This window comes from Phascolarctos cinereus, unplaced genomic scaffold, assembly GCF_003287225.1.
Source record: "Phascolarctos cinereus isolate Bilbo 61053 unplaced genomic scaffold, phaCin_HiC Scaffold_726;HRSCAF=1367, whole genome shotgun sequence".
NCBI lineage: Eukaryota > Metazoa > Chordata > Mammalia > Diprotodontia > Phascolarctidae > Phascolarctos > Phascolarctos cinereus.
In genome coordinates, this window is record NW_027556098.1 from 239,806,760 (window position 1) to 239,825,622 (window position 18,863).

The 18,863-nt window shown below is 38.0% G+C and overlaps 1 protein-coding gene across 7 annotated transcripts in view; it reads right to left on the reverse strand.

Annotated features, from left to right (window-relative positions):
- LOC144454428 (uncharacterized) overlaps window positions 1–18,863 on the reverse strand; it is a 192,401-nt gene that overhangs the window by 158,831 nt on the left and 14,707 nt on the right. Inside the window, exon 3 of one of the 7 annotated variants that reach the window (XM_078146316.1) lies at window positions 2,467–2,754. The exons of 4 other annotated variants lie outside the window; for them this stretch is intronic. In XM_078146316.1, the coding sequence (XP_078002442.1) occupies window positions 2,532–2,754 (223 nt within the window). In that variant the 3' untranslated portion in view covers window positions 2,467–2,531. Of the gene's footprint in view, window positions 1–2,466; window positions 2,758–13,537; window positions 13,684–18,863 lie in introns of those variants that run through there. 2 more of the 7 variants (XM_078146315.1, XM_078146317.1) reach the window with 2 other exon arrangements.

Here is an 18,863-nt window from a genome sequence, read left to right on the forward strand (position 1 = left end):
GCAAAGTGAAGTAAGCAAAAGCAGGAGAACATTGTACACATAACAGCAATATTGTATGATGATCAAATTTGAATGACTTAGCTATTCTCAGCAATACAATGATCCAAGACAATCCCAAAGGACTCATGATGAAAAATGCCTTCCACCTCCAGAGAAAGAACTGATAGAATCTGAATACAGATGAAGCATACCATTTTTCACTTTATTTTTCTTGTGGTTGATTTTTTTCTTGTGGGTTTGGGTTTTGTTTTGTTTTGCTTTGAATTTTTTTTGGCCTGTATTTTCTTTCAGAACATGACTAATATGGAAATATGTTTTGCATGATTGTACATACATAACCTATATCAAATTAATTACTCTCTCAGCGAGGGGGAAGGGAAGGAAAGCATTTGGAACTTATATGTTTTTAAAACAAATTTTAAAATTGTTTTTACATGTAATTGAGGAAAAATATTATTCTAAATTTTAAAAATGAAATAGGGAAAGAATAAAGAGAAAAAAACTTTATCTCATATTTTACTTGGAAAAAAAAATGGAGGCCATTCTCCAAGAGTTTTCTCCTCTCCTCTTCATTCCTCATCATTCAGATGTTTTCCACTACTGTCTCCTCCCTCTACCCATTTCACATGAAGAGGTAAACCTTTCTCTATACACCAAGGCAAATCCATCTACGTGCACAAGTGATCTCATTCCATCCAATCTGCTCCAGCAGATATATCGCTTTTTTTTTATCTGTACCTGCAGACTCCTTCCCTACTGCCTTCAAACATTCCCAAGTCTTTCCTATGCTCAGAAAACATCACTTCAGGGCAGCTAGGTGGTGCAATGGATAGAGCACCAGCCCCAAAGTCAGGAGGACCTGAGTTCAAATCCGGCCTCAGACCAAACACTTGACACTTACTAGCTATGTGACTCTGGGCAAGTCACTTAACCCCAATTGCCTAAAAAAAAAACAAACCATCACTTAAGCCTTCCATCTTCATTAGCTAGCATCTTATCTCTCTCTTCCCTTTTGTGGCTAAACTCCTTCAGAAGGAAGCATACTTCTCATTCTCTTAACTCTGTAGTATGGCTTCCAACAGCATCATCCAACTGGAATTGTTCTCTCCAAAGTCACCATTGATCTCTTCATTGTGATATCTAATGTCAGTCTTTATCCTTCTTGACTTTCTGCAGCCTTTGACACAGTCAATGACCTTCCTTTTCCTTTATATTTTCATATTTCTAGGCTTTCATGACACTGCTTTCTCCTTGTTGTTCTCTTACATGTCTTACCATTCCTCAGTCTCCTTTGCTAGATCTTCATCCAATTCATACCAACTAACTATAGGTGTTCTGTGCTGGGCTTTCTCTTCGCCCTCTGTACTACTTCTCTTGATCTCATCAACTCCCATGGATTCAATTATCATTTCTCTGCAAATTATTCTCTTATTTTTCTAGCCCTAACTTCTCTGCTGACCTCCAGTCTCACTGACATCATCTGGATAGCTTAAACTCCACATGCCCAAAATTGAACTAGTGAGCTAGAATCAAGTCCTATTTTTGACACTTATTAGTTGTATGACTATGGGCAAGTTCCACTTAATCTCTTTAAGTTCAGTTTTTTTATCTGTAAAATTGGAACATTAATACCCATGGAACTGACCTTGCAGAACTGTGGTGAGGACCAAATAAGATAATGCAAAATGCTTTGAAAATCTTAACACATCACGTAAACTCAGAAGTTGGTAATAATTGCCTTCTCGACTATGATACTGTGCTATCTCATTATGAGAATGAATCTGCTTGGTACTCACATCTCTTCAAAACCCTCTGCCCCTCTGATTAGACTCTTTGCTTGGAGGGCAGGGCCATGGGCTCCAAGGCCTCAATTTAAAAAGAGGACTCAACACAGTTTTCTTCCCCTTTCCCACCAGCTACAATCCACTACTTTTGGACTTCCTTAGAACTCTCCATCATGCCCTTGGGTGCCTTGACATCCCTCCACTCCACTCTCTTTTCAGCTTCCTTTTTGTGTGTTGTCTTCCACATTAGATTGTAAGCTACTTGAGGGCAGAGACTGTCTTTGTTTTCATTTGTATCTGTATAGCCATAAATAATTCACTATATCACTCACATTGGAAGGAAACTAGCATATATTGTTTCTACTATGGTCCAGGCACTGTGCTAAGCACTTATACAAATATTATCTCATTTGACCCTCACAAAAAGCCTGGGATGTAGGTGCTATTATTATACCCATTTTACAACTGAGGAAACTGAGGCAAACAAAAGCTAAGTGACTTTCCCAGGGTCACTCAGCACAGTGCCTGGCATATAGTAGGCACTTAAATGCTTATTGGTTGACTGATACCTGCTGTACTAAAAAGTATGGTTTCTGGCTTTCTCTACAAGAGGCAAAAATGTTTCACTAGAACTTGGAAAAGAGTTATAAATCATAAGACCTACAAAGTCTTTTTATTGTGTGGGGTGTTTGGGGAGGGAAGGGAAGATGTGTTTTCTTTTCACATTTACAGAAACAGAGTAAGTAATTATGAAAAATGAAAGTTAGTTTCAAGGAAGAGAAGGCTAAGAAAGGAGCATAAAGGGACAAGCAGAAGGGCAAGTATGGGGAGTAGAGATGAGGAGGGAGACATGAGAACAGAAATAAAAATCATAGCTAAAAGGTAGACTGTTTGGCTCCCCATGGTCCTTGTTGCACAGCTCTGATCCAGCCACCACTTCCAAGCACTCTTCTGAAACTCCAGGCTAGACCTGCTGCAAGAAAATGAACGAGTTAAACTACAAGAAACACTCAGCTACCTGTCTCTGGTCCTGCGCAACCACAATCTGTCTTCAGGGTGTCAGCTTTGACATTTAGTCCTGTTTTGGCCTCAGGCTGACTCTTCCTAAAAGTGGGAAAGATCTGACAAGTTGTTTCTTCCCACCTTCTCTCCCCCATATCCGACAATATTCTTGCACTGGTCTAGTCTGCCCATGTTCCTAGGCCCAGTCTCCCCCAGTTCTTAATGGTTGGGGCTCCAAATTTAGCTCAAAAGCTCCTTGTCAATTTGCTTTTATTTAATAATTTCCCCTAGACAGATTTTTTTTCCCTGTAGGTGCATGAAAAATGTAGATGACACCAGCTTTGGAAGGCTCTACTTTAGGTATCCCAGGATACAAACTGGAAAGTGACATAGGAATTGTTCTGTGGGGATGGGAGACGGGGGAAAGGGAAAGAAATAAACATTCATATGGCACCTACTATGTGCCAGGAGCTATGCTCAGCACTTTACAAGTCATTTGATCCTCATACCAACCCTTCAAGGTACATGCTATTACTCTCATTTTTACAGTTGAGGAAATTGAGGCAAACAGAAGTTAAGTGATTTGCCCAGGGTGACACAGCTAGTAAATGTCTGTTTAGTATGCAGATATAATATTGGCCATATATCCTAGGGTCCCAGATTTAGGGCTGGAAAGTACCTTAGAGGCCAACTGGTTCAACCTTTTCATTTAACAGATGAGGAAACTGAGGCCCAGGGCTTCAGCACAGGCTGAAAGATGCACTGCAGTGAGGAAAATAAGTATTCATTGCAAGAACATAAAGGAAGACCCCCAGGGACCATACTTGTGATTCTGCTTCTTTAAAGACTCTTCCTTTTCTCTCTCTTTTTTTTTTAAATCAGACCTGTGATTCCAATTGCATAAGGAGAGCAAAGTGAAGAACTTCCTCTGCCAATGCAAATAAGCACCTTCTCTGGACCTAGTCATCTTCAGACCGTCACCTAGGACTCTAAGAGGTTGTGTGACTGTCCTGCCATTAAATGGACAATATTTAACAGAGGTAGAACATTACCCTAGGTCTTCTTGGATTCTAAGACTGACCATCCATCCAGAATACCAGGCTCCCTCTCTATTCTTTTCATGTTTTTCTATCTGTCCTTACTCCTGGTAGTGACTGGAATTTGAAATATGCTCACTAAGCAAAGTCCCATTTTGTTTAAAGGAATAGCTTCATGCTTTGCTCTCCTCTTTTGCCACTCCACTTCCTACAGGCAGCCTCCCGGAATGGGATGAAGCATAACTGGCAAGTTCTATGCTTCCTGAAGAGAAGAAACTCCCTTCTTCTGTCTGGCTTCCTGAACAATGGCTAGTCTTCCCCATCAGCTTCACCTCAGGTTCTAATGCCCTAGGACAGCTCTTCTCAGCATCTTCAGGAAGATTGCCAAGAGTGCTTTTCTATACAAAAATATCAAAATTCAACCTTCCCATGTTATAGCTACAATTTCTGGCATAATTAACACTAATATAGCACTTTAAGGTTTGCTATCTCATCTCATATGAGTTATATGCTATTATTATCCCCATTTTACATATGAAGAAATTGAGGCTGAGAAAGGTTAGATGACTTAGCCAGAGTCACACAGCTAATTCAGGTCTTCCTCATTCCAAATACAGCATCCTACCCACATGGTGCCAAACTGCCCCCACCCCTGATCATTCCCCCTTTATCCTTACTTAGACAAGTTACCCGTATCTTAATCTCTCCTTATAAATTAACAATGCAGACTCATCAATCACTTGTTTTTTTCTCTGACTTCACACCCAAAGTTTAAGCTATATCTTCTTGCCAATAAAATGTCCACTAACATAGATGACAATACATAATATGAAAGAAAGAACATTGGACTGGAATGGACTAGAAATTGGATCAGTCCACGTACCAGACTTACCTGAGATTATCTGTCTCTTAACCAGAGTCAATTTCCTTAGACGAAAACTTGGGATATATCCACCAAATTCCTACTGTAATGTCTCGCTGTAGTGTTTAGATGACCCTGGACAGAAAATCCCGTGCTAAACTAGAATGGCTTTGAATATAGGTGTAGGGTCCTGATTGGGGAAAAAGCTGTAAAATACAGTAATAAATAAAAAGCTGTAAAAACTGAAATTCCGTGAAAGGTGGAAACCTAGATGACCCTGTTAGAAATCATAATGTAGATAGCAAATCATAACTTAGACACTGAGTCATAACTTAAGATACTATGACCAAGAAAGCCAAAACAAGAATATTGTGACCCATATGTGACCAGTACATGATCCATACACAAACTTATGTTTGGGCATAACATTGGCTTAACTCCCAAGTTCATTACTAAGCAGAAAACCATAAATATCCACCAATCAGTAGTGATGTACTCTCTACTCCTCCTGTCTGTCTATTTTCTATAATTACTATGGGGATTTTTGGGGTTCTTAGCAGGGATCCACTAAACTGTCTAGCTGCCACCCCAGACCAAAGATTGGCCCTGTTTTGTAAGTATTCATAATGATTGATTAAACTACTACCTATAATCAATGCAGAGTTCCATGGCCTCTTATATCAAAAGAACACCCCATGATTTGGGGGAAGTACAGGGTTCTCCAGCCAGAAGAATTCCATACTTTCCAATAAGCCTGGCAAGAGACTTTCATTTGAGGACCATTCTAGCTAAATTCAGAAAGACTTATCCCCTAGTGGTTACCAGATGATGGATTACACTACAGAAAATCATGAAACCATCTAAAGCTGAGTTGTCAAACAGGAGTGGACATTGCAGCCAGCAATACTGCCAAACCAGATTAAAATGTAATTGGAAAATATTTAAGAAATAAATAAGAAATACAATAGAACAATATATAGTGTTACCATGGGGTTTTCTAAGTCAATATGCTGCCCTACAGGGATCCTTATGTACTTAGTGGTCCTTTTTCCTGAGTTTGACTCACTTATCTAAAGCACAGAGGGGTTTGCAATCTGCATTTATGGAAGGAGTATACTTCATGAAACCATGAATCCTCTGAGATACTAAGGAAGAAATTAGAGATGCTATCTTTCCTACTAGGTTGTTGCAAGGATCAGTCAGTCAACAGGCATTTATTATGTGCCAGGCACTATGATTGCTGGGGATACAAGAAAAGCAAAAACACTGTCCCTTGCACTTGAGGAATTCATATTCTAATGGGAGAATGATCGCAATTTTTACAAAAAGGATTACAATAATCATCAATTAAAAGTGGTTAGTTAGCATGCTATGAACATTTCTGCTATGATATTATTTACAATGTATAAATAATTTTGTAGATACAAGATATCTAGAGAGTAGAGAGAAGGTAGTCTCAGAAGGGAGGAACGAGAAGATGGAGGAGGAGGAAGAGGAGCAGAAGTTAGTCTTCCTACAGAAAGCAGGATTTGAGCTAAGTCTTGATGGAGACCAGAGAAGCTAAGGGGCAGAGGTGAGGGGCTACAGCATTCGAGTTATGAGAGACAGCCAGGGCAAAGGTATGGAGTCAAGAGATGAAGTGTGTACAGAAAAACAAATAGGCCAGTATAGCTGGATCACAGAGTGTGTAGAGAGGAATAATGTGTAAGAAAACTGGAAGGGTAGGAAGGGGCCAGGTTGTGAAGGGTTTTAAAAGCCACACAAAGGATTTCGTATTTGATCCTGGAGACGTAGTTAGATCTACATTTTAGGAAAATCAGTTTGGCATTTTAGGAAAATCATACTTAAGAGTGCAAGAGAGATTATATTATGGAGAGATGAGGCAGGGAGACAAGTTAGAAGTCCACTGAAGTAATCCAGGTAAGAACTGATGAGAGACTAGACTATGGAAGGGGGTTATTGAAGTCTTAAAAGACGGGGAGTGATAGAAGAGAAGTTTAAAAGTAGAAATGGCAAGATCTGCCAATAAAATGGCTATGTACAGTGAGTGTGAGGGAAGAATTGAAGGAGAAACAAGCTTGTGAGCCAAGGTGACTGAGATGAAGGTGGTACCCTCAACAGTAATAGGAAAGTTAGTCAAATAGGATAATGTATCTAAAACCTCTTTATAAATCATAAAGCACTATACAAATGCAAAGTGGTTTTATATAATGCCTCCTTAGTACCAGAAAGAAGCTAAATGGCATAAAGAAAGTGCTAGATCTAGAATCAGAAAGACCTGAGTTCAAATCTTGCCCCTGATACTTTACTACCTGAGTAACCATAGACAAGTCACTCAACCCCTCTAAACTTTGGTTTCTCATCTGTAAAGTGAGGAAAATAATACTCATAGTACCTATCTCACAGGGTGGATAGTAGGATCAAATGAAATGACACATTTTTCAAACTTAAAAGTGTGGTATATATAGATATAGGTATATTACACATCATATACATAATACGTAAGCATATGCTAAATATATATAATGTATAAATTATTTTTATTACAGTAGGGCTGCTAGGTGACACAGTACATAGAACATGGGACCTGTAGTGAGGAAGACCTGAGTTCAAATCCAGCCCAAGACATTTACTAGCTGTGTGACCCTAAACAAGTCGCTTAACTGCTGTCTGCCTCAGTTTCCTCATCTGTAGATGGAGATAATAATAGCACTTGCCTCCCAGAGTTATTGTGAGGATCAAATGAGTTAACATTTGTAAAGGACTTTGCAAACCTTAAAACATCTTATAAATGCTATTGTTATTGTTATCATCATTATTATCATTAATCCCATTTATTTAGAAATAGGCATTGATGAGAAGAAAAATGTGGAAGGAATTTCATCTAATGAGGTGAGGATAATTTTGAAGATGAGGTTAACAAAGCGAAAACAGCACTTGCTTTGAAAGAAACAACCCCAAAGTGTACTTACATTGTCATCGTACCATATGGGGGCCATGCCTCTTTTATATTCAGTTTAACTTTCAGAGTATTAAAAAAATGAAAAATGAATGCAATAATGATTAATTAAAAGAGCATATGATGAACATTTCTGCCATGATAGCAACCTTCAAACTGATAGAAGATTGATGAAGAAGAAATTGATTCTCTATTGCAGTTACAATAAATACATCATGTGACAGTTACACTGTTTATAGTGACAATTTTCCAATTTCCTTCTCACTTGTAGGTGACCATTTGTTACTGATTATTGTCCACAATTTCTCTCTTCCACTAATTGTATGACATTTCATTCTTTATGATCAGAAACATCAGTCTGCATTTTTCAAAGATGACCATTGTTTCCCCCTCCCCCTGTTTTCCATTATTTTAAAATTTAAATCCATTTGCATTTTCCCCTCTGTCTGATTAGGCATTGGCAGCCCACCCATCTCATTTTATCATCATCTCCACATTGCATGAAAAACATTATGGCTTACAGATAATTCTAATTGATGAAGATGTTCAATGGTCCCACATTAATGTCCTACTCTGATAGGTTCTCACTGGCTATGCCAAAGGCGAACAGGTGCTGGCAGAAGGCTTCAAAGGAGGGCTTAGTGATAGGCTATCTATCTGTCAGAGTTGACAAGCTAGATCATTTCAAAAGGCTCATTGCTACAGGGTTGGCCACTAGATGGTGAATATTTTTTGCCACAATAGCTCATAAAAAATGATCTAATAAGACATATAAGGGTTGTGAGCTGCATCAATGAAAATAATAATATAAATATGCTATATAATCATATCATTTATGTCATCTCATAGTCTATAATGATTAAATAATATTTAATCAAATGATTATATCATATATAATCAAATATAAAAGATAAAATGTGAATCTTTGAAGAGCTAGGAAAAAGAAAAGTTAATTTGGAATTATATTAAATTTTAAATGACATAGCAAAGACATATTAAGAATGTAATAACAAGAAGCCCTCAATTGAACATCACCCAAGAGAATTCTGGATTTGCCCTTGTGTACAGCTAAATTTCATCAAGACAAAAAAATCTCAAACTTGCAAAGCATTGTTGCTGGAGAGGAATACTAGGATAACATGCTGAGGATAAAAGGCAATATATATTCATATGACTATGAGCAAATCACTGTGCTTTTTCTACATATAGCAGGCATATGCATGCGCATTACATGAATTATGTAGGATAGACAGAAAAGAAAGCAAAAGGACATTAAACTTAAGGAAATGACATGCACAGGAGTGTCACAGGATGGGCAGGCATGAATGGAAGGATGGAGTGGGAACGACATCATTGGAAGGAACAGCCAAATTGATGAGATATACAAATCCATTTGAGTAAAAGGATCATTCATTTTGATCTAGACTGGGCCTTGGACGTTATCTAGTCCAACTCCCTCACGTAACAGATGAGGAAAATGAGTCCCAAAGAGGTAAAATGACTTTTCCTGGGGTGGGGAACCTGTGGCCTTGAGGACACATGTGGCCCTCTAGGTCCTCAAGTGTGGCTCTGTGACTGAATCCAAACTTCACAGAACAAATCCCCGTAATAAAAGGATTTGTTCTGTAAAACTTGGACTCAGTCAAAAGGTTGTACCCAAGGACCTAGAAGGCCATATGTGGTTTCAAGGCTGCAGGTTCCCCATCCCTGGACTTGTCCAAAGGTCACACAGGAAATAAATGGCAGAGCAAGGAAATGAATTATCCAGTTCCCTTTATTTCAAATCCAGCACTCTTTCCATCACTCCACTAATCCTATCTAAGGAATCCCAGTCTACTCTGAGCAACTAAGCACTCGAGATACCACTTGGCCAGGTGTGTGTTGGAGCCAGAGTCCAAGGGCTGGCAGAGTGTGAGCATTTACACTTCAGAAACTGGCAAATGCTACAATTAAGGGCTTGGTTGAATGTTTTGTTGATTGTCTAGACTCTAGACTTGAGAAATGATGGAGAGAACATTAATAATGCAAATGAAATGTTTAAAATGTGTCCTGCTATTTGCCAACTTCAATATTTCAAAAGATCGGTGTTTTCATTGATGTAACTACTTTTTCCACTGACGCAGACCACAATCCCTCATGTCTTATGATAAAATCTTAATAAGTTGCTAAGCCAAAATAGTCCAATGATCTAGTGGGTAACTTTCTGATAATGGGTATATCCATACTGAACTTCTTTGATGCTTGTATGATAAATAAATTGTCACAGGGTCAAAACTTGTGTTCTTTTGGCCCCTAGGTCTGAAATGCTCTCCCTCCTTACCTAGCTCCAACTGTTAACAATATCTGACTTCCTTCAAGACTTACTCAAATATGGGAGGCCCTTCTCTGTCCTCCCCAGGTGCTAGTACCTTCACCTATCTATCATTGCTAAACCATTGAGTAGTTTCTGAGCTACAACCTAAGATAGTTGATGTTAATAATTAAGCCTTAGTTGTTTGGGGTTTTTTTAGGCAATTGGGGTTAAGTGACTTGCCCAGGGTCACACAGCTAGTAAGTGTCAAGTGTTTGGTCTGAGGCCAGATTTGAACTCAGGTCATCCTGACTTCAGGGCCAGTGCTCTATTCACTGCACCACCCAGCTGCCCCTGTGTTACTATTCTTGTTGTGGCACCTCAATGCCCCTTCGTAAGATTCCTACTCATGTTACGTTACTATTATTCTAGCTGTTATAAATGTGGGCAGATAGATGGTACAGTGGATAGAGCACTGGGCTTGGAATCAGGAAGACTCAACTTCATGAGTTCAAATCTGGCCTCAGACGCTTACTGTGTGACCCTGAACAAGTCACTTAACCCTGTTTGCCTCAATTTCCTCATACGTAAAATGAACCAGAGAAAGAAATGGCAAACCACTCCAATATCTTTATAAAAGAAAAACCAACTCATGAAGAGTTGGACGCAACTGAACAACCAACAACTTTCATTATGAATAATAAAAACCCACCTTCATAGAGGGCTTAAGAACTAAATAGTATTTTCCTCATAACACCATTAGAGGGGGGTGGGTAGTAGAAGAATTATTGTCTCTGTTTTATTGATGAGGAAACTGAAGTTCACAGAGGTTAAATGGCTTGTCCAAGGTCACATAACTAAAACATATGTGACCTGGGATGCATACCCAGGCCTTCCATCTCAAAGTGCAGTGCTCTTTTCACTATATATGCTGAGTTAGATGAACCCAAGAACTGGCCAGGTAGGTATCTAGGCACAGATCTCCAGGGATGGTGGTTCACAGAATCAGATTTACAGCTGGGAGGGACCTAAAAGATCATTTAGTCCAACATCACTTGCTTTATTTTTACAGATGAGGAAACGAAAGCCTGGAAGATTTAAGTAAGTTGCCCAAGGTCACAAAAGTAGCAAAATTTGAACCCAGATCTTCTGACTCTATGACCAATATGGTATTTTTTTCCTCTGTACCACAATATTACTCTCTCTAGATAATGAGAACAGAGATAGAGGGAATTACACTATGAGAACAGACTAGGAAAAGGTAATTAGACAAGTTTGGCCCAGGAAAGATGGTAGCAATAATAATAGCAGAGAAGGTACTTCCTTCCTAACCTCCTTAACCAATCTTCTACTTATGAGGTATTTAAGAAATCACCATTTTGTCAAAGGGAAAGAGAATTACTCTGTCAAAGGAATTTTTTTCCCTTTCCTAAAGCTATCCACCTCTAAATTAATAAAACTGTGATTTTCCAAGTCCCTGAAAAATAAGGACAGCAGGAAAGAAATGCTATTTTCTAGTTTTAGAAAACAGGCCCAGTCATAAAACACATTGTGATCAGTTCAATTTTTGTATCTTGGCTTTAAAACGTGACAATTACCTGTTCTCTTGTCCCATGACAGACTGGGCTAGTATAAGAAGAACCCAAGAGATCCAAAGTTTTAACTATTGCACTCAGCTCTCTTTGAAAGGGGAAGGTGGGGAAGGCAAATAATTGCAATGCAAGTTAAACATTTAGAAGACAAATATCCGAACTCACCCATGACTCAACAACAATGCCTCTGTGGGAGCTGTCAGGAACCCAGGGAAGATTCAAAGATGAAATACAGTAAATATGTCTAAAAAAGCAAATGGTGATCAGCATTCATCTTTATTGGTGGATAGGGAATAGAGAACATACTTCATAAGCTATTTCAATTGAAGCCTATTATAAATCAATTTTGGAGATAGTATGGTTCTAGGGGGAAACAGCATTGGATTCCAGTTCTCTCTGCCCATAATACTTGTGTGACTTGGGGCAAATCACTGAGCTTTTAGAAGCCTCAGTTTCCTAATCTAGAAAATAGGAATAATATTTTCACATAACCTACTTCACAAGATTCTTGGGAGAAGACACTTTGAAAATCGTAAAAGCATTAAGGGACAGCTCGGTGGCACAATGGATAGAGAGCTGAACCTGGAGTCAGGAAGATTTAAATTCAAATCCAGCCTCACTTATCAGTGGTGTGACTTTGGGCAAGCTACTTTGCCTCAGTTTCCTCATCTTCAAAATGAGGATAACAATAGTACCTTATTATATAGTAAAATGTTTAGTACAGTTTATGCTCTCTTATACAAAGCAGGTGCTGTATAAATGTCAATTATTATTGTTTTTAGAGTAGAGACTGAGGTCTTGGAAATTAATAAGGCTGATAAATGGAGAGACCAGGGTGTTAGAAAGGTTATTGTTGTGAATGCTGGCATCATCAAGGATGAAGGCAGTGGTTGAGGTAAAGAGGAAAATTGAATCAGGAGTTGAAGTGACAAGACTCTGACAGGGTGACAGAATAGGGCAATGTGAACTCAAAAGAGAGGTGATATGATGAGGGAAGACCAAGAGTTTGCATGTGGTAGCAGGGCAAAAGGACCATGACATCTCTCAGCACCTCCAGATCTTTGGAGTCTGGAATTAAGACAGAAGGAGCAGCCAGCACTGAAGAAGGTGATGAAGAAAGATCTGGGGAAAGCCAGATTCCAACTGGGAGGAAGGAAGAGGAGGATCAAGGGGAGTACACTGATAATAGGACATGAATTCCAAGAGGAATGGAGTAAAAAGGAGTCAGAAGATGATGAGGAAAGGTAGGGCTGAAGTCAATACAGAATACAGGGGGGAATCCTAAGGGAAAGGGATTTTTCACCTATGTGAATGTTTGGCATGTCAGGGACTAAGAAAGCAAGAAACTGAGATTGGCTACTCATACAAAAGGAAGAGTAACAAATAACAGAAGCTTCCATAATAAATCAGCCCCAAGACTTTAATTAGAAAGTTGGTGTGATAGAGACTTCCTAGGTCCTGTCTCCCCAGTGAACCTCATAGGCTTGACTGAAGCTGGGCAGGGCTGGAGGTTAAGCTAATAGCCACAGTAGCTGCAGCTGACAGTTTCACAGCGTTAGGCTTTACAAAGCCCAAGAAGACTGGAGGTAGAAGGAGGTCTTCACTTTAGCAAAAATAAATTTCCTGATCCTTGTTGTAGCTCCACCACCTGAAAATTTAAAATGTCATGTATTTTACTCAAACTCAATTTGCATGCAATTTTTCCAGAAGTTTATTCAATCAATTCAAGAAACATTCATGAAACCACACATTCCTGCACGCATGGGTCATTGTGCTGGAACACAAAGGTGAAATAGTAATAAGTTCAATAGACACAAAAGTGAAAGATTTAAATGATTTCATTTTTTTCCCCAAAAGTCTGTAGCATCAAATAGAGATGGCTTCTTAAGTTTCACTTTCTCCAGAGGAGAACTGGAAAGGCTAAAATGCTATTTGTTCCTTGAATTGAAGGGCTAGAATATCTTAATCTTCCCAATCATGCCCTCCCTAGAGAAGTATGGGAATTACCTGATCCCCCTTGCCTCCTGGAGAGTTATGTTTCCCTTGAACAGCACCAAACTCTTGGGAAAAACTAGTTGGTGGAGAGAATCTGGCAGGCCTTATATGGATATGGGGGGTCCCTCCAAATAGCATTGTTTCCTCCTCAGCACGGCTTTCCTGATCAACAATAATAACAAAAAATATGAGCATTGGCTTCATGCCAAGATTTCCCCTCCCTTCTGAAATGATTGTGTATTTATTTTTCTGTATACATGTTGTATACAGAAATATACATGTATTCCCCCAACCCCTAGCAGAATGTAAGCTCCTTGAGGGCAGGGGCTATTTCATTTTTGTATCCTTAATACCTGACACATACTGCCAGGTCATTAATAAATGTTTGTTAAATTGGAGTCATGTAAAGGAGGGAGCCATAGTACTATCTACACAATCTAAAGTATTTGGAATACACAAAACAGATAAAATAATTGGAATTGTGGATAATTTTTTTAACTTACTAGAGTAGCAGTTTTTAACCTGGGATTTTTTAACTTTTTTAAAAATAATTTTGATAATTGCATTTTTTTCTTTTATTTTATTTTTCTCTTCATTACATTTTTTAAAATTTTAACATTTGTTTTTAAAATTTTTAAATTCCAAATTCTTTCCCTCTCCCTCCTTTCCCTACACCCCTCATTGAGAAGGCAAGCAATTTGATATAGATTATACATGTGCAGTCATGAAAAACATATTAGTCATGTTGTAAAAGAAAACACAGACTCCATCAGTTCTTTGTATGGGGGTGAGTAGCATTTTTCATCATAAGTCCTTCAGAATTGTCTTGGATCATTATATTGCTGAGAATAGCTAAGTCACTCACAGCTGATCATCGTACAATATTGCTGTTACTGTGTACAATGTTCTCTTGGTTCTGCTCACTTCTCTTTGAATCAGTTCATGTAAGTCTTTCCAGGTTTTTTCTAAAAGCATCCTGTTCATCATTTCTTGTAGCACAATAGTATTCCAACACAATTATATACCACAACTTGTATAGTCTTTCCCCAATTGATGGCCATCCCCTCAATTTCCAATTGTTTGCCATTACAAAAAGTTTTGCTATAAATATTTTTGTGTATATAGATCTTTTTCCTTTTTCTTTGATCTCTTTAGGACACAGAGTTGATAGTAGCATTGCTGGGTCAAAGGATATGCACAGTTTAGTTGCTCTTTGGGCATAATTTTAAGTCACTCTCCAGACTGGTTGGATCAGTTCACAATTTCACCAACAGTGTATTAGTGTCCCAATTTTTCCACATCTCCTCCAACATTTGTCATTTTCCTTTTCTGTCTTATTAGCCAATTTGATAGGTGTGAGGTAGTACCTCAGAGTTGTTTTAATTTGCCTTTCTCTAATCACTAATGATTTAGAGAATTTTTTTCATATAACTATAGATACTTTTAATTTCTTCTTCTGAAAACTGCCTGTTCGTATACATTGCCCATTTTGGGGAATGACTTGTATTCTTATAAATTTGATTCATTTCTCTACATATTTGAGAAATTAGGCCTTTTTCAGAGAAACTTGATATAAAAAAAAATGTTTTCCCAGTTTCCTGCTTTCCTTCTAATCTTGACAGCATTGGTTTTGTTTGTACAAAACTTTTTAATTTAATATAATCAAATTATCCATTTGCTCTCAATCTCTTGTTTGGTCATAAATTCTTTATTTATCCATAGATCTAACAGGTAAAAATTATCATGCTCCAATAATTTGCTTATGATATCACCCTTTATGTCTAAATCATGTACCAAATTTCGATCTTTTCTTGGTATCTGGTGTGGGATGTTGGTCTGTACCTAGTTTCTGCCAAACCACTTTCCAATGATAATTGCACTTCAGTAAAATTGATTTCTTTTATAATTCTTTGTATTCTATTTTAGGCATTTAAAAACATTATTCTGATAAGGGGTTCATAGGCTTTACTAAACTACCAAAGAGTCCCAACACCCGAAAAAGGTAAAGAATACTTGTACTAGAGGATTCACCGCAACATTGCCTTTCTAAAAAGAGCTCTCATGGGACATTTTCAAATGTGATTTGATTTACTAAAACTTAATTTGCATTCAGTTTTTTCAGAAAGATATCCATTACAATCATATGTTCCCAAAGTGGGTGATACCACTCTCTGAGGGGTTCGAGAATGATCCATGGGGGCAGTAACAGCCTTGGGTGCAATTGGGGAGGGGGGGCATTGAATAAAAATAAGGGAGTGATTCAAGCATAAGAAAAGAAGAGAAGAGAAGAAAATTTTGAAAAATCATTCGTACATGTTTCATCTGTTGTGTAACAGAGTTAAAGTCATAGTGATTACATCATTTTCCAAATAAACACACAAAATACAAGTTATAATTGATCAGTGGTCAAATCCACTGACAGGTCTTAACAAGCAAGTGTTGGCAGGTGAGCATGTTGTGCATTTTTGGGGAGTCCAGCATGCTTTGGCAGTAATATATGCATGTAATGACTTGTTTACAGTATGATACTATACAATTACATGATATACTATTGCATCATCAAAATTTCAATGCAGAAAAAAACCCAGAAATTTACAACAAATTATTAAATTTAAGATGCATCATTTTTTTTGAAAAAAATTTATATTCTTTTTGAAATGACGCAAATTTTTAGAAAAACTGTTAAAAGGTTAAAGAAAGTAGATTGGGGGGGCACTAGGCCAAATAAGTTTGGGAACCTCTGATTATAATGGTACTCATAAAAATATCTAGCATTCAAAAGAATATTGCCAAACATAAATACCCAAAAATGATATTGCCATGAAAATAAAGTCTTTATAATTCAGTAATTCACTAAACAGACTTGTCTTTTCTTCAGAACACCATGCCAGGGTAAATCCTAATAATACAAGAACTATAGAAGTATATTTTGAAACAGAATATTCATCAATAAAGTCTGTTTTTTATTGAAAGTGACAGACCTATTTTGGCCAAAAGAACTGGAACAGTTGATCAGTTTTCTGTGGCATGGCTTAAAAGATTAAATTGGTCACTTGATCAAAAAGATTTTAATCTACCAAAGTGAGGGATTCTCTGCCACCCACAGCCTATAAAGACAGCTATCATTGCTCAGTCTTTGTGTGTGCCACCACCTCTACTTTGTTCTTGTACATGCTGATTGGTTTTTAAGCAAAATTACGAGTAGGACAAGGTAACTGGAGCTTTGGTACAGGAAACCTGTGATTTAGAGGGCATCAGCTTTAGATGATGCTAATGGCCCTTTCAGTGCTTTGGCTGTGTAGAAACAGCAGAAATTAGCGCTTAGTAAGCAAGAATAGTTAAACTAGGAAGCAACCAGATGGGGCAGGAAGTGAGTTCTTTCTTTTCCTGCTTTGCTCCCTCTCTCCTCTCATTCTCCACCCCAACCCACAGCAGCCTTGCCCATGTGTTCCAACTTCTCCCCTTCCACCCCTCCTCAGCTGAGGGAGGGGCTCATGCTGCTTGTTGGGAAGTGCAGAAATTCCTAGCTACAGCTCTGCTTTTAGCTGACAATGATTGACAGCTATTCTATGGCTAAAATTCTTTTTTTTTCTGTATTTTCTTTCAGAGAAAATTTCAGCCCTTTTTCTTCTTAGCTTTGATGCAAAAGCAGCCCTGAATACTGTCAGTTCATTTAGGTTGGTAACATGACATACACAGAGGTGGCACCACTGCTTCCTCAGAGACTCAAATCGCTTGGAGTTTATGGGTTCTAACTCAGATACTGGTTTCTGAGTAAGATGGATAGAATACCGAATGGTTTAGTGATTGACTTCACAGAGTTATCAAGTAGATGTGGTCCTCTGGTTTTATATTGGAATAAAATATAGAGAAGTAAAATTTAAGGCATCTGGGTTAATCTCTTAATATGCCATTTAAAAATGAAAATATTTCCAATCAATACTCTTATTTTCGTCTTTTCCAAGTTTGACTTTTAAATTCATACTATGATTTATCTTCAGGCCATAAGCTAATTATTTCCATAGAACTTAACACCTAGTAGTAGATTGGGCAAAAACTCTCAATAAGAACAACTGGACATGGCACCATATGAACAGGACACAGAGAGGGAGAAAAAGAGAAAATGGAAAGGAAGCTGGCCTATAGTTACTGCTACCTCCTGCCACATCTCAGGGTCTTGTGGGAAATACTGTTCCCAAGGAAAAGATGCCTCCCCACATATTAAAAATCACTGGGTTAAAAAGGGAAAAGACTACTAAGCAGTCTATTATACTACTAGTCTATGAGAAGACAATTGATTTGGGGGAGATTTTTTTTTAAACTGTATCAACCATTTGTTTGGTATCACATAGACACAGCCAAAAAATCTGCTACTGACACACTGACACAAAGTTTGTCTTATCCTCTCACCTTTTCTAATCACTAAGCACCTCCATCCAAAGATCAGAATATTGAGATCTGGCATGGTGATAGCACACCTCTTTTCTCTTAGCACAAACCAAAGGTCAGATTCCACACAGCTTGTTCCAAATAAACTGCAACTTCACAATCTAACTGCTGCAGCAGGTGCACCATTATATACACTTCTCTATCCTCCAATGGAGTGGCAAAACAATTTTATCCTACATTGATTCTCAACTAGCAAGGACCTTTGTTTTCCTCAGTGAATGGGAGAAAAGTAGTTTCTTTAGGTCCACACAATGCCTTTAAAGCACTAGTGCTTTAAGAACCACACCAAATACTGCTGTAGATGGAGTCTAGATAATAATGTACCCACTTCAATAACAAATTCACCATCAATGCAGTATTTTCTATTAACTGGCACCATGGAGCCTAGGTCGCTAAGCTGTCAAAAAAATTTCCCCTGGGTCCAGATCACTTCAACGCTAATGAATCTCATCCTATTTGCTTCACTCTTAAAACCATTTAATAAATTGGTTCAATTCAGCACAAGGGATAAACACAGTTCACAAGAGGCCAAGGAATTAAAAAAGGAGTATAGAAGCTTGGTATTGAGACACACTTGGTATTGAGGCAGATTCACATAACAATGTTTACATAAGCCCAGAATACAATGTGCTTCATTGAATAAAGTGTATTTGTAATCATAGACATTAATACATTTAAGATTTTTTTTAATTTTATTACTTTATTTTGATTTATCAACAATCTCTTCCATATGCTTTTGAGTTGAAAATTTTTCTCCCCCCTCCTCCCCTCTACCCCTCCCCAAGATGGTGCACAATCTGATATAGGCTTTACATTTACATACCCATTAAACATATTTTCACATTAGTAGAGTTGTAAGTAAAAATTAAAACCAATAGGAGGAACCATCAGAA